The following is a 26,595-nucleotide window of genomic DNA, read 5'->3' on the forward strand; positions in this document are numbered from 1 at the left end:
CGCCAGCTTACCGGCCAATCAGATCCTAGGGTTCTGTCGGGTCGCTCTAGGCGGCTCAGAGGACTCTATGCCACTGGCCCCACTTGTCTTGGGAGAGGCTTTAGAAGTTCGTCAGAGTTAGGAAGTGACGCAAGAAACTCGGATCTACCCAGAGAAGGGAAAAGGATCAGAGAGGGAATAAGTGAAGGTAAAATAAAATCTTTTACTTGTCTTACTCCTAAGCAAAATAAAAGGTCATTGTTTTTCAGAGTAATATTGAATATTAGTGACAGTGTATTGGGTAACTGTCGCACGTGTGAGTGGCAGCGGTGTCCTAGGGACGGAAGAGAGGAATCGGGACACTGGGTTACAAGTACCTGTGCTACCCGTGAGGCGGTGTAGTGTTATTTGAAGGTGGACTTACATTAGTCCTAATATATATTGCAAACTTCTAAGACAACCATTAAAATTTTTTTGAAGTATAATTGATATGCTAAATAGGAGGAAAAAAATCTAATCAGATAAAATGCTCAATTAAACCGGAGAAGGCAGGAGAAGAGGGAAAGATTTTTTAAAAGAAACAAGTGTAATGAATAAAAAACAGTAACAACCATATTAATACTCACTTTAAAAGTGAATGGTCTAGGCCTTCCCTGGTGGAGACCGCCTGCCAATGCAGGGGACGCGGGTTCACGCCCTGGTCTGGGACGATCCCACATGCCGCGGAGCGACTGGGCTGGTGAGCCACGATTACTGAGCCTGTGCGTCTGGAGCCTGTGCTCCGCAAAAAGAGAGGCCGCGGTAGTGAGAGGCCCGCGCACCGCGAAGAAGAGTGGCCCCCGTTTGCCACAACTAAAGAAAGCCCTCGCACAGAAACGAAGACCCAACACAGCCATAAATAAATAAATTTAAAAAGTGAATGGTCTAGATACACCAATTAAAAGACTCAGCTGTCAAAGCAGGTAAAAAAAATAAGACTTATAACATTTAATTATATATTGTCCATAAGAAGCCCATTTTAAACACGAAGACAGAGATAGATTAAAAATAAAGGGAGGAGAAAGGCATACCATGCTAACACTAATGGAAAGAAAGTTGGAGTATCTATATCGATTTCAGACAAAGCTGACTTCAGAGCTAGTAAAATTATCAGGGACAAAAAGGGGTATTAAATATGATAAAGGGATCAAGTCTATAAGAAAACACAAGGATCCTTACCGTGTATGCACCTAACAACAGGACATCAAAATACATGAGACAAAAACTGATAGCACAGCACATTTTTCCAACAGCATTTGTTCACTTCATGTCTTGGTATCATATTTTTTGTAATTCTCGCAATATTTCACACCTATCATTATTATATTTGTTATGGTGATCTGCAATCAGTGATATTTGATGTTTTGACTATGACTTGCTGAAGACTCATATGATGGTTGGCAATTTTTTTTTTTTTTTTTTCTGTACGCGGGCCTCTCACTGTTGTGGCCTCTCCCGTTGCAGAGCTCCAGACGTGCAGGCTCAGCGGCCGTGGCTCACGGGCCCAGCCGCTCCGTGGCATGTGGGATCCTCCCGGACCGGGGCATGAACCCGTGTCCCCTGCATCGGCAGGCGGACTCTCAACCACTGCGCCACCAGGGAAGCCCAATGGTTGGCACTTTTTAGCAATATTCTTTATTAACGTATGTACATTGTTTTTTAGACATAATGCTATTGCACACTTAACAGACTATATTGCAGTGTAAACATACTTTTATATTCACTGGAAAACCAAAAAAAATTCATGTGACTTTTATTGCAACATCCACTTTATTGCAGTAGTCTGGAACCGAACGTGCCGTGTCTCTGAGGTGTGCCTGTGTATTAACTGCCACACTTTTTGTATTTTTATGCTTTTTCTTGGGGATTTCACTGTTTAAAATGGCCCTCAAGCATAGTGCTGAAGTGCTGTCTAATGTCCCTAAGTGCAAGAGGGCTGTGATGTGATGCCTTTATAGAGGAAGCGTGCTAGATGAACTTCATTCAGCACAAGTCATAGTGCTGTTGGCTGAGTTCAGTGTTTATGAATCAACAGTATATATTAAGTAAGGTGTCTTTAAGCAGAAACACACATAAAACAAGGTTATGTGTTGATTGGTTGATGAAAATGTCGTGACCAGAGGCTCCGAGGAAGCTAACTCTATTTCCCCTAGGAGCAACGGTTTGTTATTCCCTAATTCAGTGTTCTCAGCTACTTTAGAGAACTACCATGGATGATGAGAATTGGCTGTATGTAAATATTTATATTTGCACATATGAAATTTATAGTATATTTTCTAAACAGGCCAGGGGAGTAGGCCAAGGAAAGAGTGTGTCAGTGGAGACTACTGTGTCTCAAGAGACAGAAAGCAGCCATGATGGTTGAGAGTGAAACGTTAGGCATGATTCCTGCAGTGGCTGTGGAGGTGCAGACAGCCAGGCACAGCTAGATGAAGACTTGCTGTTCATTTTATGAGCCTTTATTACATGCCAGGATGGGAGGCAATGTAGAGGAGATTTGGGGACTTAGAGACATGGAGGACTAGATCGTCTATGCTTTCCTGTCTAGATCTCTTCAAGGACCTACTGTCTGGGTCTGGGGGTTTGAACAGGTGCTAGTACTGTCAGGGAAGAAAAATGAGGTGGCTGGCTGGGCAGAGGGCTGTGGGGGCTGCAGGGGCCTGTAAGGAGAGGTGGGGGGTGAGGCTCGGAAGGCTGGCAGATCAGCAGGGCCAGAGCAGAGTGAGGTCTGGAAATAGTTGCCTCTGTATGACTTATGGGGCATGTGCTGGCTGGAAGTAAGGAGCTTGGACTTTATGCTGGAGGAAATAGAAGATTTCTAGGCAGGAGAGCAACACAGTTTCTGTTTTAGAAAGACCACTCTCACCACAGGGTGGTTCAAAAAAGACAGGAGAGAGTGAAAGTGCAGGCAGAGAGATGAGTGAGGACTCGATTGCAGTTCAGGCCAGAGATGGTGTGTGTTGGGGGGTGGGGGTGGGTAGGGGTGGAGATTACTTAGGAGATAAACTGATTGGATTCAGTGGCTGACTGGGAATAGAGGCTGTGCAAGGGGAAGCATCTGGTGTGAGGCCTGTGCTCAGGCACGCATGTCTGGGCTGAGAAGCCTTCTTCTGTAGGAAGCAGTTTTGGGCCAAGTCATAGAGGGGTTTCACAGCCAAAGGAGGCAGGGAGAGGCCCCTTAGGGTCTGGAGTCCACTCACCACCAAAACCTGAGTCTCCCAGGACTGAAATACATCCTAACTGTGGTTGTTTTAAAATATGTCTAAAAAGTCTTTGGTCTTCCTCCAAGAGGTGAAGCAGCCTCAAAGAGAGCCTGAGCTAGAACCAACCAGCTATGCTTTTGCTAGGTTCCTGACCCTCAGAAACTATGAGATAAAGAATGTTTGTTGTTTTCAATCTGATAAGTTTTGTGGTAATTTGTTACACCTCAGTAAATAGCTAATATATTAGCTATTTGGGTTGGCCAAAAAGTTCGTTTGCTTTTTTCTGTAAGATGGCTATAGTAGTGCTTAGTTGTCTTTAACTTCATTCGAAACAATTTTGTTAGATTGTATTGCAACAGCAGTCATATCAGCATACACTTAAAAAAAGTATCAAAATTGGTGAATTTTTGTGTAGCCATTTTATTCTACTTAAAAAAATTTTTTTTTAATAAATTTATTTAGGGGCTTCCCTGGTGGTGCAGTGGTTGAGAGTCCGCCTGCTGATGCAGGGGACACGGGTTCGCGTCCCGGTCCGGGAGGATCCCACATGCCGCGGAGCGGCTGGGCCTGTGAGCCATGGCCGCTGAGCCTGCGGGTCCGGAGCCTGTGCTCCGCAACGGGAGAGGCCACAACAGTGAGAGGCCTGCGTACCGCAAAAAAAAAAAATAAATAAATAAAATAAAAAATAAATTTATTTATTTAGGGTTTTTTTTGGCTGTGTTGGGTCTTCATTGCTGTGCGTGGGCCTTCTCTAGTTGCGGCAAGCGGGAGCTACTCTTTGTTGTGGTGCATGGGCTTCTAATTGCGGTGGCTTCTCTTGTTGTGGAGCACGGGCTCTAGGTGAGCGGGCTTCAGTAGCTGTGGCACACAGGCTCAGTAGTTGTGGCTCGCGGGCTCTAGAGCGCAGGCTCAGTAGTTGTGGTGCACAGGATTAGTTGCTCCGCGGCATGTGGGATCTTCCCGGACCAGGTCTCGAACCCGTGTCCCCTGCACTGGCCGGCGGATTCTTAACGACTGAGCCACCAGGGACGTCCCTGTGTAGCCATTTTAATATTGGAGAAGAAAGAAAACCCCCAACATTTTCAGCATATTATGCTTTGTTATTTCAAGAAAGGTAAAAACGCAACTGAAACACACACAAAAAATTGTGCAGTGTATGGAGAAGGCGCTGTGACGGATCGAACGTGTCCAAAGTGGTTTGCAAAGTTTTGTGCTGGAGATTTCTCGCTGGACGATGTTCCATGGTTGGGTAGACCAGTTGAAGTTGATAGCGATCAAACAGAGAACATTAATTGAGAGCAATCAACGTTATACCACACGGGAGAGAGCTGACATACTCAAAATATCCAAATCAAGCGTTGAAAATCATTGGCACCAGCTTGGTTCTGTTCATCGCTTTGATGTTTGGCTTCCACAAGAAGTTACACCGGAAAAGCCTTCTTGACCGTATTTCTGCATGTGATTCTCTACTTGAACATAATGAAAACGTTCCATTTTTAAAACAAATTGTGATGGGTGATGCAACGTGGATACTGTACAATAATGTGGAACGGAAGAGGTCGTGGGGCAAGTGAAATGAACCACCACCAACCACACTGAAGGCCAGGCTTCATCTAAAGAAAGTGATGTTGTGTATATGGTGGGATTAGAAGGGAGTCCTCTATTATGAGCTCCTTCTGGAAAATCGAACGAGTAATTCCAACAAGTACTGCTCCCAATTAGACCAAATGAAAGCAGCACTCATCGAAAAGCGTCTGGAATTAGTCAACAGAAAACACATAATCTTCTATCAGGATACCACAAGACTGCATGTTTCTTTGATGACCAGGCAAAAACTGTTACAACTTGGCTGGGAAGTTCTGATTCATCTGCCATATTCACCAGTCATTGCACCTTTGGATTTCCATTCAGTCTTTACAAAATTCTCTTAATGGAAAAAATTTCCATTCCCCAGAAGACTGTAAAAGGCACCTGGAACAGTTCTTTGCTCAAAAAGATAAGAATTTTGGGGAAGACGGAATTATGAAGTTGCCTGAAAAATGGCAGGAGGTAGTGGAACAAAATGGTGAATACGTTGTTCAATAAAGTTCTTGGTGAAGATGAAAAATATGTCTTTTGTTTTTACTTAAAAACCTAAGGAACTTTTTCACCAACCCGGGACTAACTACTGGGATGACCAAACTCTACCTTCTGAGACCTCCCATCCCCTCGCCTCAGGAAACAACGCCGATTTCACTGACAGGAATCATCGGACAGCAGCACCTCAGACTCCTGTCCTCTCAAGCAGCACCACGGCACCCGGGTCCTCCTGACGCCTGTGATATGGGGCCAGGAGCGGCGCGTGGTCGGGGGGCGGCCCTGGGCAGGGAGCGCAGAAGGGCAGGTAGATGGTGCCCACGTCGGGACGCCAGCAGGTGCGCGGGGTCTTCCTGTTTCTGAACCCCCTCCAGGTCCTCCCCTCCCCTACCCCAGCCCCTCTGGGCCCTCACCACACAGCAGCATCTGGGTAAGGCCGCGTCACTCCTCGGATGGATGAACGTCCCCCAGTGCTTCCACTGCGCTTACAACAGAAGCCGCCTCCCGCTGCGGTCCAGGGCCCTGCAACTCCCCCACCTCGCCTTGCACCTCGGCCCCGCCCTCCTTTCCGTTGCCGGACCAGCCCCTCCAGGGCTGCTGCTCCTCGCAGGACTTTGCTGACCACTCGGTGCCCCGTTGGGGCAGCTGTTATTCACAGCGCCGCTCTGGGTGACAGCTTTTCATGTCTGTTTACCTGCTTTTCTCTCCCCACTAGCAGGTGAGCTTTAAGGGCACACCTTAGGCGTAGTCCTTTCATCCAGAGCAGTACCTGCAACATTGTCAGTGTTGGGGAGGGTCTCCTGCAGACCGCGCTCCGAACGGCCGGGGCCCCGCCCACCGCGCTCCGGAAGGCCCGGGCCCGCCCAACGCGCTGCCAGCGCCCCGCGGAACTCTGCTACGCAGACGTGTTTCGCGGGGAGCGAATTCGGCGTCGGTCCTGAAGCCCTCCTCAGGGTCTGGCTGCGGCTGCAGCGCATGGCGGTGAGTGCTACGGTGAGGGCGCACCGGTGTCGGGGCCTTGGGCCCTTGGTGGCTCCTCGTGACCTTTGTACTGTCCCGCTTTCTCCAGGCTCCAGGACATCCTGCTCGGGAGACATCGGCAGCCCCAGGTACTGCCCGCGCACCCCGCAGCCCCCGGTTCCCCCCGCCGCTTCCCGGCGCCCCGAGTCCTTCCACTGTAAGGCCCTATCAAGTCTGTCTGCTTAGGGCACCCTACGTGCAGTGACGCTGCCTCCAGGGCCAAGAAACAAAAGAAGAAGAAGAAAACCCGGAATGGGGCCTCTGCGGCGAATGGAGGCGGGAAAGCCACAGAATCGCCGGCCTCAGAGGGAGCCCCCCTAAGTGCGGAGGCCCAGGCAAGGGCGGGCCTTAGTCGGGAAGGGTGGAGCCTCGGGGTGCATTCTGGGTGGGAATCCGCCGGTGGGTTTAGTCTCGGATTTGCGGACTTAAAGCGGGGAGAGGATGAGACGGGGAGTTTTGTGTTCCTGTGGGATGGGGCTGGAGGCCGCGGGGTCCAGGTACCCTCTCACAGCCACTATCCCCGATCCACCACAGGCGGAGCAGCTGGCCCGGGAACTGGCCTGGTGCGTGGAAAAGCTGGAGCTGGGGCTGAAGATGCAGAGACCTACCCCTAAGCAGAGTGAGGGGCCTGTCTGTAGAGTTGCGGGGGGCGGGGGCGGGTGAACCGTGACAGTCCTGTGGCCTGCAGGTGCTCCCAAGGGATGGAATCGTTACCTTTGCGGTAGGACAGTTGGAGGTGAGGATAGAGAAGGTTACTAGTCTGTTTTCATTTGCAGAAGAGCAAGCTCTTGGGGCAATCCGAACCCTGCGCAGCCAAAGAACCCCCCTGCCCCGGAAGAGGCAGCTGATGCACTCCTTGTTCGGGGACTACAGGGCTCAGATGGAAGCCGAGTGGTGCGTGGCCCTGCGGGCTCTCAGGACTGGTGAGGACCTGGGAACTGGTTGGTGCACACCTGCCTAGTTCAAGGGGGCGGGGAGGAAGAGCCTGGGCAGTGGAAGGAGGAAGCCCAGAGCAGTAGGGCTGGCGGGGGTAGAAGATGGCTCAGGAAAGCGTCAGGGAGCAGGGAGAGAGAAAGCCTGGCTCTCAGGAACACAGAACTTGGGCTTGGACCAGGGAGGCAGGGGCAGGAGAGTTAGTGAATCTCTCTGTGATTCTCAAGGGGGTGTGATGATAGTGTGATACCTTATAATTTTGAGAAGTAAGTCAGTTAATTTTTACAATGGGGATAGAGTTGTATGGGCACAGTTAGCATTAGCCATTATCATTCAATTCTGATACAGTCTCTCCCCTCCCTTACAGCTGCCCACTCAGTCCAGGTGCAGCCTGTAGGTGAGGCCGCCAGAAAGAAGAGCCGAAGGGTCTGCAGGCCTCGTCTAACAGGGAGAGCCAAGGACACCCGAGACACTCCTGATGAAGAGTTTAGGTTCAATTTCTTTTAGCCTCTTCCCCATTCTGGAACGGTTCTCCTCTGCAGTTGGTGCAGGGGTTTGTCTTGAGTGCAGAGCTTTCCAGGAATGCTCCGTCAGACAGATGTGGGGTTGCTCTGTCCCTGGCTGGTCAGTGAATCTGGTGCCATGGCTGTTGGGAAGATGCAAGACCTGCATGTTGGGTACTGACCTGACTGTCAGACAAGCCCAGGACCCCGTTTATAGGTTTTCAGCTGAAATGTCTCTCCTGCCAGAAGAGGGCGGTCCATTCAGAAGTTTCTACAGTAAACTGAAGTGAGTGTTTAGCATGTTGTAGAAGGACTCTTTTAACAGGCTTAGGAGCAGACTAAGTAGATGTTGGTAATAAGGATTAGTAGGGAAGCAACATAGTTATGCACTGGTGCTCACTTATGGGAGGATGTTCTGTCAGGTGGTGTAGAGCTCCATGCCATTGTGTCTCATTGCCATAATAAAAGTATTCCTCACAAAAGTGGAAGAGTGAAAGCGTGTGTTAACTGTCTATATAGATGAGATGGTGTGTGGCACTGCTGGGTCCAGGCTCTCACCCCAGTGCTTGGTCTTTTGTCGTATTGCCTTCATTCCTGAGCAGGTAGCATCCTTGGGGAGCCATCGTAGCCCCCAGCAGCCCAGGCTTTGTTCTGAGGAGCAGATAGCTTCCTGCCCTAAGAATCCCAGCCAGACACCAGCATTGAGCCTCAGTGGACAAGCTCTGATGTCAGCTGCTCCAGGTGATAGTCCCAGGCCTTCTGCATTAAGTTGGGTTTTCAAGGGGGCTTAATCCTCTTCAGTGGTTGTGGTGCCATCTTTGGTGGTGTCTCCCAAACTTGCAGACTAGACTAGATAGATACCTGGAACCCACCTGCCTACTCAACATCTCTTATTTTGCTGTTTCACAGGCATTTCAAACTTGACATGTCCAAAACATCCGATTAGTCCCTAAATCTCCATTTGTTTTCTGCTTTTCAGTGAATGGCACTACTGCCCAACTAGTTGATCAGGCCAAAAATCTGTGTCACCTCTGCAAAAGGGGTTCGTGGATCCAGTTCCAATGTGTGTGTGTGTTTGTGTTGAGGGTTCCCGACACCAACAGCAATTCTTGGATGTCAGCAGCGTGTCGAAGAATGCAACTCAATTCTGACACTGTCTACCCAGAGATGGAATCAGATTCCACAGGAAAAGCGCTCAGTCCCACAAGACCCCCCTCCACTTCACATGCCAGTCACGAGTCCTATAGTTGTTCCCTATACTTCTGACCAACTGGCTATAAATCAGGTTCCTGTGACCCCCTTCTTTTTTTTTTTTTTTTTACATCTTTATTGGAGTATAATTGCTTTACAATGGTGTGTTAGTTTCTGCTTTATAACAAAGTGAATCAGTTGTACATATATATATGTTCCCATATCTCTTCCCTCTTGCGTCTCCCTCCCTCCCACCCTCCCTATCCCACCCCTCTAGGTGGTCACAAAGCACCGAGCTGATCTCCCTGTGCTATGTGGCTGCTTCCCACTAGCTATCTATTTTACGTTTGGTAGTTATATATGTCCATGCTACTCTCTCACTTTGTCACAGCTTACCCTTCCCCCTCCCCATATTCTCAAGTCCATTCTCTAGTAGGTCTGTGTCTTTATTCCTGTCTTACTCCTAGGTTCTTCATGAGTTTTTTTTTTTTCTTAAATTCCATATATATGTGTACGCATATGGTATTTGTCTTTCTCTTTCTGACTTAATTCACTCTGTATGACAGACTCTAGGTCCATCCACCTCATTACAAATAGCTCAATTTCGTTTCTTTTTATGGCTGAGTAATATTCCATTGTATATATGTGCCACATCTTCTTTATCCATTCATCCGATGATGGATACTTAGGTTGTTTCCATCTCCTGGCTATTGTAAATAGAGCTGCAATGAACATTTTGGTACATGACTCTTTTTGAATTATGGTTTTCTCAGGGTGTATGCCCAGTAGTGGGATTGCTGGGTCATATGGTAGTTCAATTTGTATTTTTTTAAGGAACCTCCATACTGTTCTCCATAGTGGCTGTACCAATTCACATTCCCACCAGCAGTGCAAGAGTGTTCCCTTTTTTCCACACCCTCTCCAGCATTTATTGTTTCTAGATTTTTTTTATGATGGCCATTCTGACTGGTGTGAGATGATATCTCATTGTAGTTTTGATTTGCATTTCTCTAATGATTAATGATGTTGAGCATTCTTTCATGTGTTTGTTGGCAGTCTGTATATCTTCTTTGGAGAAATGTCTGTTTAGGTCTTCTGCCCATTTTTGGATTGGGTTGTTTGTTCTTTTGTTATTGAGCTGCATGAGCTGCTTGTAAATTTTGGAGATTAATCCTTTGTCAGTTGCTTCATTTGCAAATACTTTCTCCCATTCTGAGGGTTGTCTTTTGGTCTTGTTTATGGTTTCCTTTGCTGTGCAAAAGCTTTGAAGTTTCATTAGGTCCCATTTGTTTATTTTTGTTTTTATTTTCATTTCTCTAGGATGTGGGTCAAAAAGGATCTTGCTGTGATTTATGTCATAGAGTGTTCTGCCTTTGTTTTCCTCTAAGAGTTTGATAGTTTCTGGCCTTACATTTAGGTCTTTGATCCATTTTGAGCTTATTTTTGTGTATGGTGTTAGGGAGTGATCTAATCTCATACTTTTACATGTACCTGTCCAGTTTTCCCAGCACCACTTATTGAAGAGGCTGTCCTTTCTCCACTGTACATTCCTGCCTCCTTTATCAAAGATAAGGTGACCATATGCGCCTGGGTTTATCTCTGGGCTTTCTATCCTGTTCCGTTGATCTGTCTTTCTGTTTTTGTGCCAGTACCATACTGTCCTGATTACTATAGCTTTGTAGTATAGTCTGAAGTCAGGGAGCCTGATTCCTCCAGCTACATTTTTTGTTCTCAAGATTGTTTTGGCTGTTCGGGGTCTTTTGTGTTTCCATACAAATTGTGAAATTTTTTGTTCTAGTTCTGTGAAAAATGCCAGTGGTAGTTTGATAGGGATTGCATTGAATCTGTAGATTGCTTTGGGTAGTAGAGTCATTTTCACAATGTTGATTCTTCCAATCCAAGAACATGGTATATATCTCCATCTATTTGTATCATCTTTAATTTCTTTCATCAGTGTCTTATAATTTTCTGCACAGAGGTCTTTTGTCTCTTTAGGTAGGTTTATTCCTAGCTATTTTATTCTTTTTGTTGCAATGGTAAATGTGAGTGTTTTCTTGATTTCACTTTCAGATTTTTCATCCTTAGTGTATAGGAATGCCAGAGATTTCTGTGCATTAATTTTGTCTCCTGCTACTTTACCAAATTCATTGATTGGCTCTAGTAGTTTTCTGGTGGCATCTTTAGGATTCTCTATGTATAGTATCATGTCATCTGCAAACAGTGACAGCTTTACTTCTTCTTTTCCGATTTGGATTCCTTTTATTTCCTTTTCTTCTCTGATTGCTGTGGCTAAAACTTCCAAAACTATGTTGAATAAGAGTGGTGAGAGTGGGCAACCTTGTCTTGTTCCTGATCTTAGTGGAAATGCTTTCAGTTTTTCACCATTGAGAATGCTGTTGGCTGTGGGTTTGTCATATATGGCCTTTATTATGTTGAGGAAATTTCCCTCTATGCCTACTTTTTGGAGGGTTTTTATCATAAATGGGTGTTGAATTTTGTTGAAAGCTTTCTCTGCATCTATTGAGATGACCATATGGTTTTTTTCCTTCAATTTGTTAATATGGTTTATCACATTGATTGATTTGCATATATTGAAGAATCCTTGCATTTGTGGAATAAACCCCACTTGATCATGGTGTATGATCCTTTTAATGTGCTGTTGGATTCTGTTTGCTAGTATTTTGTTGAGGATTTTTGCATCTATGTTCATCAGTGATATTGGCCTGTAGTTTTCTTTGTGACATCCTTGTCTGGTTTTGGTATCAGGGTGATGGTGGCCTTGTAGAATGAGTTTGGGAGTGTTCCTCCCTCTGCTATATTTTGGAAGAGTTTGAGAAGGATAGGTGCTAGCTCTTCTCTAAATGTTTGATAGAATTCACCTGTGAAGCCATCTGGTCCTGGGCTTTTGTTTGTTGGAAGATTTTGCATCACAGTTTCAATTTCAGTGCTTGTGATTGGTCTGTTCATATTTTCTATTTCTTCCTGATTCAGTCTTGGCAGGTTGTGCATTTCTAAGAATTTGTCCATTTCTTCCAGGTTGTCCATTTTATTGGCATAGAGTTGCTTGTAGTAATCTCTCATGATCTTTTGTATTTCTGCAGTGTCAGTTGTTACTTCTCCTTTTTCATTTCTAATTCTATTGATTTGAGTCTTCTCCCTTTTTTTCTTGATGAGTCTGGCTAATGGTTTATCAATTTTGTTTATCTTCTCAAAGAACCAGCTTTTATTTTTATTGATCTTTGCTATTGTTTCCTTCATTTCTTTTTCATTTATTTCTGATCTGATTTTTATGATTTCTTTCCTTCTGCTAACTTTGGGGTTTTTTTGTTCTTCTTTCTCTAATTGCTTTAGGTGCAAGGTTAAGTTGTTTATTTGAGATGTTTCCTGTTTCTTAAGGTAGGATTTTATTGCTATAAACTTCCCTCTTAGAACTGCTTTTGCTGCATCCCATAGGTTTTGGGTCGTCATGTATCCATTGTCATTTGTTTCTAGGTATTTTTTGATTTCCTCTTTGATTTCTTCAGTGAGCACTTCGTTATTAAGTAGTGTATTGTTTGGCCTCCATGTGTTAGTATTTTTTACAGATCTTTTCCTGTAATTGATATCTAGTCTTATAGTGTTGTGGTCGGAAAAGATACTTGATACGATTTCAATTTTCTTATATTTACCAAGGCTTGATTTGTGACCCAAGATATGATCTATCCTGGAGAATGTGTCATGAGCACTTGAGAAAAACGTGTATTCTGTTGTTTTTGGATGGAATGTCCTATAAATATCAAATAAGTCCATCTTGTTTAATGTATCATTTAAAGCTTGTGTTTCCTTATTTATTTTCATTTTGGATGATCTGTCCATTGGTGAACATGGGGTGTTAAAGTCCCCTACTATGAATGTGTTACGGTCGATTTCCCCTTTTATGGCTGTTAGTATTTGCCTTATGTATTGAGGTGCTCCTGTGTTGGGTGCATAAATATTTACAATTGTTATATCTCCTTCTTGGATCAATCCATTGATCATTATGTAGTGTCCTTCTTTGTCTCTTCTAATAGTCTTTATTTTAAAGTCTATTTTGTCTGATATGAGAATTGCTACTCCAGCTTTCTTTTGGTTTCCATTTGCATAGAATATCTTTTTCCATCCCCTCACTTTCAGTCTATATGTGTCCCTAGGTCTGAAGCGGGTCTCTTGTAGACAGCATATATATGGGTCTTGTTTTTGTATCCATTCAGCCAGTCTATGTCTTTTGGTGGGAGCATTTAATCCATTTACATTTAAGGTAATTATCGATATGTATGTTCCTATTCCCATTTTCTTAATTGTTTTGGGTTTGTTATTGTAGGTCTTTTCCTTCTCTTGTATTTCTTGCCGAGAGAAGTTCCTTTAGCATTTGTCGTAAAGCTGGTTTGGTGGTGCTGAACTCTCTCAGCTTTTGCTTGTCTGTAAAGGTTTTAATTTCTCCATCAAATCTGAATGAGATCCTTGCTGGGTAGAGTAATCTTGGTTGTAGGTTTTTCTCCTTCGTCACTTTAAATATGTCCTGCCACTCCCTTCTGGCTTGCAGAGTTTCTGCTGAAAGATCAGCTGTTAACCTTCTGGGGATTCCCTTGTGTGTTATTTGTTGTTTTTCCCTTGCTGCTTTTAATATGTTTTCTTTGTATTTAATTTTTGACAGTTTGATTAATATGTGTCTTGGCGTGTTTCTCCTTGGATTTACCCTGTATGGGACTCTCTGTGCTTCCTGGACTTGATTAACTATTTCCTTTCCCATATTAGGGGAGTTTTCAACTATAATCTCTTCAAATATTTTCTCAGTCCCTTTCTTTTTCTCTTCTTCTTCTGGAACCCCTATAATTCGAATGTTGGTGCGTTTAATATTGGCCCAGAGGTCTCTGAGACTGTCCTCAGTTCTTTTCATTCTTTTTTCTTTATTCTGCTTTGTAGTAGTTATTTCCACTATTTTATCTTCCAGGTCACTTATCCGTTCTTCTGCCTCAGTTATTCTTCTATTGATCCCTTCTAGAGTATTTTTAATTTCATTTATTGTGTTGTTCATTGTTGCTTGTTTCATCTTTAGTTCTTCTAGGTCCTTGTTAAATGTTTCTTGCATTTTCTCTATTCTATTTTCAAGATTTTGGATCATCTTTACTATCATTATTCTGAATTCTTTTTCAGGTAGACTGCCTATTTCCTCTTCATTTGTTAGGTCTGGTGGGTTTTTATCTTGCTCCTTCATCTGCTGTGTGTTTTTCTGTCTTCTCATTTTGCTTATCTTACTGTGTTTGGGGTCTCCTTTTCACAGGCTGCAGGTTTGTAGTTCCCGTTGTTTTTGGTGTCTGTCCCCAGTGGCTAAAGTTGGTTCAGTGGGTTGTGTAGGCTTCCTGGTGGAGGGGACTAGTGCCTGTGTTCTGGTGGATGAGGCTGGATCTTGTCTTTCTGGTGGGCAGGTCCACGTCTGCTGGTGTGTTTTGGGGTGTCTGTGGACTTACTATGATTTTAGGCAGCCTCTCTGCTAATGGGTGGGGTTGTGTTCCTGTCTTGCTAGTTGTTTGGCATAGGGTGTCCAGCACTGTAGCTTGCTGGTCCTTGAGTGAAGCTGGGTGTTGGTGTTGAGATGGAGATCTCTGGGAGATTTTCGCTGTTTGATATTACATGGAGCTGGGAGGTCTCTTGTGGACCAGTGTCCTGAAGTTGGCTCTCCCACCTCAGAGGCACAGCACTGACTCCTGGCTGCAGCACCAAGAGCCTTTCATCCACACGGCTGTTAGTGCTGGAGGGTCTCCTGGAGAGGCGGGCGGTGGCTCTCTTTCACCATGGGGACAAGGACACTGGCAGCAGAAGTTCTGGGAAGTACTCCCGGGTGTGTCTGTGACCCCCTTCTTGGGTTCAGTTAACTTGCTATAATGAATACCAGAACTCAGGAAAACTTGTTCACTCACTAGGTTACCAGTTTATTACTAGTATATGAGTAAAAGCCAGATACATAGCACCAGGCATGGGGAAAGGTATGGAACTCTCCTTCTGTCTCCGTGTTCACCCCCCGGAAGCTCTCTAAACCCCGTCCTTTTGTATTTTATGGAGTCTTCCTTACATAGACATTATTGATTCAACTTTTAGCCCTCCTCCACTCCCCAGAGGTGGGGAGTTTTAACCCTCTAATCACATGCTTAGTTCTGCCAGCCAGCCTCCATCTTTGGTCAGAATTTGAAAGTCACCTTCCCTGAAGTGTTTTTCAGGAACTGAGGACAAGAGACCAAATAGCCTATCGCCATTGTTCCTCAGAAAATTCCAAAGGTTTTTTGGAGCAGTGAGCCAGGAACTGTGGATGAAGACCAAATACATGTGAGAAATGTTTTGATCATTTGAATGAAACGCACACATATATACATATATATATATTATAAATCACGGTATTGTGTCCTCTATTGCCCTTTCTCCCCCACATGTGTTCAGTACTTCAGCTGGTACGAGCTCTGTCTTCAAAATAAATCTCAGATCTTCTGTGCTTTCTTTGTCTTCTCTGCTAAGTATTCTCATCCTGGCCAGATCTCTCACCCTGAATACTGCGTGATCCTCCAGGTGTGAGTCCCCTCTGACTGCCACTCTTGCCTCCTGTCTGTTCACCAGCTAGAGTTCGTCCTCCATGTGTGTTGGGTTCTGCTCCTCTGACCCAGTGACTTGATTGTACCTAGGATACCATATGAAGGCTGGTGGATGAGGCCCCACACAGGGCCTGCACACATTTAGGCTCCTGACGCCCTGTCTGATGTGGCTCCCTCCCTGCCACCCGCATTCCTGCCTTGCTGGCTTCCTGTCTGCTCCTGAGGTAACCAACTTAATCCTGCTTAAAGGTCTTCAGTTCTGCTGCTCCCTTTGCCTAATTGTTCTTCCTTCAGATCTTAGCAGGACTGGCCTCTGGGAGAGTAAATGGCTTTGATGGAGAAGTAACTCCACCCTGTCACTGCTCAGTTTGAGCTGGGGAGGGGCACACAGAGGTGAGCAGCTCTGAGGTGCAGCGCAGCAGGTTCCATAGAGAGTCCACCTGCAGCAGGTCCTGGACTTTGGGAAACACGGGACAAGGAAACAGGATGCATTTGGAGACCAGAGATTTGGGGGCACTGCCTGGCCTCTGGGTGTGCAGTCAGCTAGGCCGCCCTCTCCAGTCTTGTATCATCTTTCTACTTGGGATGCACCTTCTTTGGCCTGTACCCAGTGGTGGTCTTGGTGGGGTTCCCTCTGTGACTTTTTTGTTGCGCAGCTACAGCTAAGTCACATCCCTTCTTCTGTCCTCTGTTCAGCCATCTGCGCATGGGGTGGGTGGCGGTAGTGGTGGGCAACGTGAACTGGAGGCCCTCACCCACCTGCCATGCTCTTTAGCGTGTTCTGGTCTGTGCAGCAGGTCCTGGTGTGGTGTGGGGTGGGGGTCTCAGGCCGACACCAGCTCCACGGCTTAGCGGCTCACCTGCAGATCCTCCAGGTGGCCTTTGCCCTCTGTGTGAGCTACACCCACATGCGTGACACAAACCCCTGGACGATGTCCTCCTGGTCTGACCCCTGCAGGGGTGCTGGTGTCCAGCCACACTGTGAGCCCCCCGACCCCCACCCCAGTTGCCCAGTGACCCCACTCAGGGACCCTATTTCTTTTCCTAGTCCCTGCTTTCCTGGGGCCCCTCTCATCCTCTTCTCCTTCCTGCTCTGAGAAGACAGTCTTCCCCAGCCCGCTCTTCCCCCAGTGTCCCGCTCTGCCTGCCCCGCCCCCAGGCCCGACTCTTCTCACTGCTCCGCACACTCAGTACCCTTGCACTCGTGGGCTCCCTGCACCCCGCTCTCTACCTAGTGTCCCACTCCTGCTCCTTCTGGAGACATCTGCCTCCTACCTTTAAGAAACCCGTCGTCGCCTGCCCCCCCCCGCCAGGTTCCTTGTTCCCACCCAGGTCCCCATCCAGTCAGCTCTCTCGCCCCCTTCTAGATCAGCTATATCTTGGACTTCTTTAATCCTGCCTGGAGAAGGAGGCGCTGGGATGGAAACCCTGCCTGTCCCTGCACTGGCCCCGGGCAGTGCTGACCACAATTGTGCTGCCTGGTCTCTTCCTCCTGCCGCTTGGAGCCACCCAGGCAGGGCCCACTTGTGAATCCAGTTGAGGTTCAGCCTGTGGGTCACTGTGTCTGTGGTCCTGGCAGGACCCTCACCTGGGATGGCGGCGAAGACTCTGGACAGGCTCTAGGTGTCCTGAGCTGGTGGCAGCAGTATGCTAGCTCCACTGCTCCCACATCCCTGTGTGCACTGGACCAGGGCTCCGGGGGTGCCTGGGCAGCCTTGAGCATTGTAGGAGGGGCCTGTCCTCATAGCTCACTGAGTACCCCCTTTTATTGTGGAGTTAGGGAAGGGGCCAAGAGGTCAGAATGGATGCAGTTTTGTAAAATGTAATGTACACGTTGCTTTTTAGTAAAATAGACCATTTGTTTTTCCTACAAAATTTTATCAGCGCCTACTCTGTTCCCTATGGCCTGTTCTGAGGACTGTGTTCCTTCCAGCAGAGGGAAGCCCTCCCCCTTACTTTGAGTCCTGCTGTCTCCTGAAAAATGGAGGTGTGTCCCCCACCCTCTGGATGCCTGGACAGGTTTGGCTCAGGGATGCGCGTTCTGCCCCTGAGATTTCAGAGCCCCAGCTATGTCCACCTGCAACTACACATACCTTGGTGTCCTGGGGTCCCAGCCTAGTTTGTCTGCTTGCTGTGCCCCCATGGAACTCAGCAAAAGCTGATCCCCACCTAAAGTCTTGCCCTTCCAGTCCTGGGCCCCAGCTGCCCACTCCCCTCTGGTCATGTGGACCCCACACCTGGGGAGCTTCAGAAACAGTGACACCCAGACACTCTCCTGTTGTCTTCCTTCGAAAGGGATGCTAGCTTCTCACTCACCATTCACAATAATGAACGCTGGAAGAGTAGATCTAAAGCTGTAAACTAACCTCTAGAAATGCTGGGAAGAAAGCGAGAAAACATGTTCAAGACTGGAGTGTGGGGAAGATTTGCAGAATTTTATAATTCATTCCACACGCTGGGAAGAATATATCTAAAATGCCATTCAAGCCTTTGAAACTGATAACTGAGGGGCTGACATTCCTGAAGGAATTGCTGAACACACAGCTTACTTTCTTCAATAAGAGGGTGAGTAGTAAATCTAGCTTTAGTTAGGATAAGAGGCAGGACATTAGCTAGGGACAGTGTCAGGTTAAGGGCTAGGGATAGTGTCAGGAAATGAGCTAGACATAGTGTCAAGACCTTAGTTATTGAGACATCAAGGCCTTATTTACTACCAGTGTCAGGGCCTCAAATAGTACGAGCAGCAGGGCTAGAGGTAGGGACAGAATCAGAGCCTGAGTTAGCGAGAGTGACAGGCTTTGAGTCAGGGATTTCGTCAGGGCCTGAGTTAGGGACAACGTCCCTAACAATAGAGAGACAGGTCTCATCCTTGCTTCTCCACCTGCATATTTCAGAGGTGGAAAGTATGAACTGCAGCCCAGCAAGCCAGGGACCCTGGCAATCCTGAAACTGCAAAGTCACCTGTGTTGATTCCAGCCAGCTTTTAGTAAGTAAATCCGTGACTCTTGTAAGAAGAGATTTCTGAAGATGTGTACCTTCTACAGAATTCACATTTAGTGAGGGGCGTGTGAAAAGGTGTACACAATTTTAATCTTTTCATTTTACTAATAGCGTATCTTAATGACTGAAAAATAGAAATTCCTGTAAATAAAAAGAAAACCAGAAAGTACTCAGACTTTACACACCTAGTGTTCACGATCTAATGGGCCTGCTTCGCTGTCCCCTCTCTCGTCTATCTGAGCCTCCACGATGGACAGGACTCACCTGGTGCAAGTGATGTGGGGTCAAGCTGGACTGTTGGTTTTCTGCTCCGCCTCTGCTTCCTCTCTGCATCCTGGACTCTAAAGAAGATGAAAGAAATGTCTGCTCTGGTTGCTGACTCTTTCATCTCCAACTTAACCTCAGTCTGTGGTTGTGGAGGGCCTCAGAAGTCGGGAAGGTCCCCGCCGCCAACATGAGGAGGGTGGGGCTGGACCCAGGTTCCAGCCAGCTCTGACACGCAGTGCGCTCAGTGGGACGTGTTGGCATGCATGCAAGGCTGTAGCACTGCCAGCCCCCATATGCTGCCTTCTTGAGGGCTGGCGATGCCCTTCAGGACTGGCTGCATCCTTCATCCCATTTGAGTGGGCAGTAGTAGATAATAAAACCTCAGAATATCCCTTGGCCTCTGACCATCCAGGCAGGCATCTGTGGTCCTCCAGCTCAGGCCTGCCTTCTTGGGCCCTGTCAAGCCCCTGTGGCCAATCACTGAGCTGACCTCGCTGCTGGGCAATTGAACAGCTACCTGGGCAGCGTAGACGGCCCCTTGGGATGTTTCAGTTCCCTACATCCACGTGATTGAGAAAAGGGCCTCCTCCCTCGTAACCTCCCAGCCTTCCGAGAGGAAATAACCCTCCAGACATTGAGTGTGGCCCTGGCCACCCTCAGCATACAGCAGACCGTGGCCCTGCAATGCTCTGGCCTTCGGGTTGTTGCAAACCTTTGACATTCATACTCATTAAAAATCAAAGGTATGGGAGCAAGTGGCTTCCCAACTGGTGTTTTCCCACTGAGGCTACGTGGTCTCCAGGAGCCGTGTGCATCCTGGACCCAGTCCTTGTGGCCTCCGGAAAGCCAGCCAACTGTGGCTTCCACGGTATAGAATAATCCTTGAGACACTGCTCCATTGAGTAACAGTTTCCTTACCACCTACCATTTGGTTTCTGTTCTCTGTAAAGGAGAGAGCAGAGACAGGAAAATGAGCAAATGTGTTCTGTGGAGATGGGTGATTAATATAGACAGAGGGCAGGTGTGACTCCTGGGCTCCCACCTCCTAGGGACACAAATGAAGTCTGTGTGCCTTTTGAGGCACACAGGCAATCAGGGCCAGCCTCGGATGTGAGGCCCCGATGCCCAAAGCAAGAGTCTTGAGTTTACCACCAACAGCAAAGTTGCTATTTTAGCAAGTGGAAGAGCTTCCTGCCATCAAGGGAGGACAGCAAGACCCCTGGATAGGTGACCACAGCCCCTGACCTTAACTGAACCTCTTCCTTTCTGTTAAAATGGACATTGAGTGGGTGTCGCCTGGAGTTTCTGGAAGCCCTGGATGCAGCAAGAGAGACTGTTCCTGTGAATGGGGCCACCCAAAGGCATTTACAGGACAAAGGATTGGAGAGAGACCAGACCACACTGCAAGAGAGTGAGCCACCAGAACTGCCAGGTCCACATCCACTCTTAAACCTGTCTCTTGCAGTTATTCATTTATTTATATCATTAAAAAATAATGATTTATTTTACTTTAGTAAGTGTGTCCAGTCCATTGGAATCACAAAAGTCATAGCTGATAACATCAGAACCAGTAATCCCTGAGACTCCCTTGGGTGCCCTACTGGATGGGGCATGGCTGGGCGAGATGAAGACACCGAGAGCGGTCCGAACTTAGGGGAGCTGCCAGGTTGCTCTGTCTCCATTCCTTCCCTGTCCCAGGCGAGTGAAATCTCGGAACAATGAAAGGAGAAGCAAAATGGGGAAGAGGTCTTTTGGTGGCTAACTGTTCTGTTTGTATTTTCCTTTGTTACGTTCCATTTTGTTAATGTGTGTTTTTACTAGGAAGTTACCCATTTCGTCTAGATTTCTAGTGTGATGCAATAGGTTTCTCATTCTAGTTTTCAACCGAATTGTCACAATTAATGATGAAATATCAATACCTTATTATTAACTGACATCCATATTTCACTTGGGTTTCCTTCATTCTAACTTTTTCTCTTCCAGGATGCCATCCAGGGGTATCATGTGACATTTAGTCATCATGTCTGTTCAGGCTTCTCTGGGCTTTCACAGTTTCTGAGACTCTCCTTGTTTCTATGACCTTGACATTGGTGAGGAGTTCTGGTCAGCTATTTTGTTGACTGTCCCACATTGGAATTTACTTGGTGTCTTTCTCAGGATTAGGCTTGAGTTATGGGTGTTGAGTAAGCAGATCACAGAGGTAAAGTGCTTTCTCATCACTTTATATGGAGGGAACAGGGCAACTTATCACTGTTAATATTAACTTTGGTCACCTGGCTGAGGTAGTTTGTCAGATGCCCCCACAATGAAGTTAAGTTTTTCCCATTTCCATACTGTGTGTCTTCTTTAGGAGGAAGCTGCTTTGGGAACCAGCACTTATGGAGACAGGAGTTATCTCCACCTCCACACTCCGTGGATGGCTGAGTGTCCACATCAATTATTTGGACTTCCACATAGGAGATTTCTATTCAACCCTATTCATTAAAACAAACAAACAAACAAAACCTGTGCAGTTACTTATTTTTACCAGCATGGACACCTGGGGATAGTATTTTTTGTTTTGCTTTGTTATTTTAACTTTTGTTATAATCCAGCAGTCCAGATTTTGTTGCTAAATTCATTCCTGCTTTGCCTATTGAGAGCTCTTTCCATTGGTTCCTGTCTTTCTTTGACATCATTCCATCCTGTGGATTTTTTCTCTTGGTATTTCCTTATTTTCTGATATAAGATTCAAGATTGTCCTGGCTCATATAGTTACTGTGTCAGTCCTAGTGTCAGCCATTATTTCAAAGAGCTCTGGTTCCTTTTACTAGAGAATGTTATTAAAAAGTTACATATAGGAGCTAAAAGTGCTCAGCTGATAATGCAAGGAAATATATGCATGTATCCCCACCTCTGTGTATTGTTGGGTCTCAGGCAGGACTGCTCCACAGTGGCATATCGATTATTTTGAATTACAGTTCCTTAATAAATGGCTGATGCAAGAGGGACACTCTGACTCTCTATCTTCTTGAAAGCAGGAAATAAGCCTCGCATGTGAAAGGTACAGAAGCCTGTATGAACAACCCTTGGTACTTCTTCAATTTACTGCCCCCAAGCCAAAACTCTGTTTAGATTCTTCACTAACTGAGTGTCCCAAAGCTGAGTTTCTTAGGCCTGTAAGTTCCTCATAACTTTATTCTGTGAGGAACTTAAGCCTCATTTTCTGTTATAGTTGGGGAGGGATCTGTAAAGCACCTTGGTTTTTAAAGCAAAGGTTTGTTACTGGAACAAAGTGTCCCCCCAAAATGGGCTGAAGCTCAAGATGTCTCTGTCCCCTTCATGTGATACTTCAGGGCAGGTGGGTGCTGGAGCCCAGGCTCCGTCCTCCTTGCTTCTCTTCCCTGCTTTCAGGTGGAGGGCTCCAACCAGCAGGGGATGGGGTGACCACATGGCACCATGCCCTCCATCCTAGGACACAGGCTGGCCAAGGCCCTCACCACCTCCACCGCTTCCCCTTCGAGCTGCAATGGGTGGGAAAGCTGGGAGGTGCAGGGTGGCTGTGAACAGGAAAAAGGGCCATGGGTTCTGGTGGGCAGCTGGGCGGCTCTGCGGTGGCAGGGCCACCCGGAAGCTAGCGCACAGTCTCTGGGTCCTGTGAAACATGATTATGCATCGGCATGCAGTCTTTGATGCTTTGTGGTTGTGGAAATCCTATAGGAGGTGGCTCAGAGCAGATTAAGGTAATGCTCTCAGTGGAGGTGGTGAAGCGAAAGGTCTGCACTTCAGACTGAAGGTGCTAATGTGGGTGTATATACAGCACAAAACCATCTCGTGTGAATGTAGATCAGGCTCGTTTAAGGTCAGTGCAGTCGTGTTATGCCTAAAATCTCATATCTTGTGCCTCTCCTCGGGGACACCTTCCTCAGTTCCTGAGGCTCCTGTAACTCACATACAGGGGAATGGAGAGTGGGCTGTCTAGTGTGAGACCTGCTTTACCCTGCGTGTGAGTGTACTCGGGGCTGCCATAACGAATACCACAGACAGGGCAGCTTGAACAACAGACCTACCTCCTAGTCCTGGATGCTGTCTGAGATCAAGGTGTCTGCAGGCTGGTTTCTCCTTGAGGCTTCTCTGCTTGGCATGTAGACAGCCATCTTCTCCTCACATGATCTTCTGTGTCCTAATCTCTTGTAGGACATCAATCCTATTGGGTTAGGATCCACCCTACTGACCTCATTTTACCTTGATCACCTCTTTAAAAACCCCATCTCCAAATACAGCCACATCCTGGGGTCCTGGGGGTTAGGGATTCAGCATGTGAATTTGGGGGGACGTGACTGAGCCTATACCATCCTCCTTAGGAACCAAGTGTGCTTCAGTCCTTCCTTCCCTCAAGTCACACGAGTTGATGTAATGGCTCAAGGAGAGGCCACTCGTGCAGAGTTTGTGTCCCAGCTGGGGACCCCTTCTCTGCTCTCTCTGATCAGGCCGTGGCAGTGCCGGCCCAGTCCTGAGGTGAGCAGTTCTGGGGTTTCCTGCTGTGTCTCCCAGCCTGCTGAGATGCTCATTGTCAGGGAGCTCAGGAGCCAGCAGCCTAGTGGGGATGCCGGGGACTCTCAGGGCCTTGGCAGATGTCCTCCCGGCAGATACCCTAGCGAAAGTGGGGAAACATTTGGGGGATTACAGGTGGGAGAGAGTCAGTCTCGTTTATACTTCAGAAAGACCAGGTTGGGGTGGGATGTGAGACGCACCGTGCGGGCAGGGAGCTTTGTCAGGCCTGATGGAGGAACCAGGCACAAGATTGGGCTTGGGCCAGGGCTGTGGGCATAGAGGGGAATTAGTGTGAATTTGGAGGAGGGGGTCACAGGGTATGAGATCAGCTGGTGCACAATTCTCTGGTTGGTTGATGGTGAGCTAACAGGGTGGTGAACAGTATCAATCCTTAGGTGCCAGTAGGTCTGGGGGCTCTTGATCATCAAGTACAGTAGGTAATGTCTTCCATCTGGTAGAAATCTGTACAACAACTCAGGAAGCATGCATTAGACACTGTTATCCAGGTACTTCAGAGAGGAGCTACAGCAGAGGATATGGGGGAGGGGTCTGTCCTGGGAAGGTGGGGCTGCTCCTGGGTGTGGGGGGCTGTGGGATCCCACTCCTCTGAGGGGCCTGTTAGCCCCCAAGGGAGACGGGGATGCAGTGGCTGGACAGAGGCGTCTGGCCTGGGAGAGGGGCCTGGGCTGGAAATGTCACTGGAATCATCACAGGGAGGAAGAGGAAAGACCAGGTGGGGGAAGGCGGGTTACAGCAGACTCCACGGATGTGTCTGTGGGCCTAATAGAAGCAACTCAGAGCCAGAAGGAGTGGCTGTCAGGAGCTCAGCTTCGTTCTCCCGTTCCTTTGTAAAACTGCTGTGTCAGTTTGAGACACCACCAGGAGACGTCTGGGCCCATTGCTGCCGTGGTTTAATCAAAGGGGCCCAGGTGGAAAACGGAACCACTGCAGGCCCCACCCATGTCCCCACTGGGGGTGAATCCCATCAGGGCTCCGGGGCTCACAGGCTTCAGGGAACCTCTGCCCTCAGGACGGGTCTTCCTCCCTCCTCTCACCTGCTGGTCAGAGGTCTAGGCAGCCCCATCCTGGCTTCATCCCCAGGGCCTGGACTCTGGGACAGCTTAGGGGTAAGCAAGACCCTTATGCTCCTTTATCTGCCTGGGGGCGAGAATGTCTAAAAAGCTGTCTGGCTGGTTCCAGAGGGCTGAGTGTTTGCAGCAGGTATGAGTGGAAAGATGGGGTGTGAGGTTTCTATGTCTGCAGAGCCTTCCCAGTGTAAAGATCTGTGCATTTCCTGCGGCCAGTGAACTCCCCACACCATCCTCCCAGGAAGCTCAGCCAGGTATTATGAGGGCAGAGGCTCTCCCCTCGCTTATCTGTAACTTCCCGCCCCCACAGCAAGGAGCCTGGCTCCCACCATCTGCCATTTATGTGTGCATTGCTCCTTTCCAGATTACATGTGCAGAGGTTTCAGAATTGTTAGCTGCTACACCCTGGAAAGAACTCCATAAAATAAAGCCCACTGTTTGTGTACAGTCCATTCTGCGTTTAGTCTAGAGATTGTGTTCATTTCCAAAGTTAACTTTGGTCAGCACCTTTTATCCCATCTCCTACAGTGAGTTTTTTCCATGCATTTCTAATACAGTTAGATTCTGTCACGTTGAGTATTCCATCCTGTAATACTGCTACACCATAAATAACTAAATTTGAATAGAGTTTGATTGACCCCTTGGGCTATACACACCTATGGGCTTAGACAAATGCATAGTGACAGGTATCCATCCTAAAGTATCACATGGAACACTTCAAATCCCCCACCCCATGATCTGCTTATCATCTATGTGGCTTTGCCTTTCCCAGAATGTCGTAAATGGGGTCATACTGTGTGCAGCCTCCTCAGACTGGATTCTTTCACTTAACAATATATACTGAGGATTTATCCATGTCTTTCAATGGGTTGATGGTTCATTCCTTTCTACTGCTGAGTAGTATTCCGTTGCATGTGTATGGGAGGAAAAACAATTTTCATTCTGTCCTTCTAGGTTCTTGGTTGAGCCCCACCCCCGCCCCGTAATAAAAGACAATTAACAGGAGAAAACCAGAAGTTTAACAGCATGTATACCTCCTGTATACAGGGGAGCTACCCAGAAAAACTGAGTCACTCCCTGAAATGGCCAAAGCCATCACCTTAAATACCAAATACCATCTTCAGATAAAAACAAAAGACCTTGGGGAAGGGGGGAAGCCAATAATGGCAGGTTATCATGCAAAGCACAGTAAACAAGGGTACTGTATGCAGATTTAAGTCGGGACTTCTCCCTTGATAAGGGTGACTTGAGATTTAATCGTCCTTCTATTTCTGGTGCACAGAGGGACACGCCCTTACAAATGGAGATTTCCTTATTATAAATGTCCTTCACAAAAGGTCAGTCTCTACTCAGTTTTTTCTTTCTTTCTTTTTTTGAATGAGACTGAAATAATCCTTATGCCAGAGAGGCATATTTTGGCGCCGTATATTCTGCTCCCCTTGACGTGGATGTACTCCACTTTGCTTACGCAGTCATCTAGTGAAGGATATCCTGATTTCTTCAGGCTTTTAGCCATTATAAATAGTGCTGCTGTGCATAATTGCATCCTTGTCTACTTTTGGACATAGATTTTCAAAGCAGTTGCTTACATCCTGGACGCATAATTGTTGGACCCCAAGGGGAGACTTGATTAGTCGTGGAAAAAAGCTGCGAAACTGCCTTGCAACGTGGCTGTGCATGCACCCCCAGCTATGAGGGGGCGTTCCTGTTTCTCCTCACCCGCCAGCAGTCGGTATTGCCATAGTTTTGGAGTTTAGCCATCCTAGTAGGCGTGCTGTGGTAGCTCACGATTTTAATTTGGAAATCCCTAATAGTATATGATATTTTTGTATAATTTTTGTATGATTTTTTTTTTTTTTCGGTACGCGGGCCTCTCACTGTTGTGGCCTCTCCCGTTGCGGAGTACAGGCTCCGGACGTGCAGGCTCAGCGGCCATGGCTCACGGGCCCAGCCGCTCCGCGGCATGTGGGATCTTCCCGGACCGGGGCACAAACCCGTGTCCCCTGCATCGGCAGGCGGACTGTCAACCACTGCGCCACCAGGGAAGCCCAATCTTTGTATGATTTTTATTATCTGTATATATTTTTTGGCCAGATGTGTGTTCAAATCCTTACCCATTTTTAAAATGGGGCTGTTTTAAAGATCTTTGTCTATTTTAAGTCCA

The 26,595-nt window shown here is 47.1% G+C and overlaps 1 protein-coding gene across 2 annotated transcripts; it reads left to right on the top strand.

Moving 5' to 3' along the window:
• The first annotated feature begins 99 nt into the window (after nt 1-99).
• Nucleotides 100-8,241, top strand: C17H8orf33 (chromosome 17 C8orf33 homolog). Of its 2 annotated transcripts, none has more exons than XM_060127507.1 (7): nt 100-187; nt 6,016-6,278; nt 6,367-6,406; nt 6,504-6,652; nt 6,852-6,936; nt 7,094-7,240; nt 7,618-8,241. In XM_060127507.1, the coding sequence occupies exons 2-7, from the start codon at nt 6,273-6,275 to the stop codon at nt 7,755-7,757; spliced, it is 567 nt and encodes a 188-aa protein (XP_059983490.1). In that variant the 5' UTR covers nt 100-187; nt 6,016-6,272; the 3' UTR covers nt 7,758-8,241. The 2 variants fall into 2 exon arrangements, with proteins under 2 accessions (XP_059983490.1, XP_059983489.1); XM_060127506.1 differs by having other exon boundaries at nt 114-187; nt 6,013-6,278.
• Nucleotides 8,242-26,595: the final 18,354 nt, after the last annotated feature.

This window comes from Lagenorhynchus albirostris, chromosome 17 (assembly GCF_949774975.1).
Source record: "Lagenorhynchus albirostris chromosome 17, mLagAlb1.1, whole genome shotgun sequence".
Taxonomy (NCBI): domain Eukaryota; kingdom Metazoa; phylum Chordata; class Mammalia; order Artiodactyla; family Delphinidae; genus Lagenorhynchus; species Lagenorhynchus albirostris.

What these genes read in the sequence shown, in the direction of transcription:
- C17H8orf33 (XM_060127507.1), top strand. An exon ending in GAGACCTACCCCTAAGCAGA is followed by an intron (nt 6,937 to 7,093) that starts GTGAGGGGCCTG and finishes TTTCATTTGCAG; the next exon opens with AAGAGCAAGCTCTTGGGGCA. An exon ending in CCTGCGGGCTCTCAGGACTG is followed by an intron (nt 7,241 to 7,617) that starts GTGAGGACCTGG and finishes CCTCCCTTACAG; the next exon opens with CTGCCCACTCAGTCCAGGTG.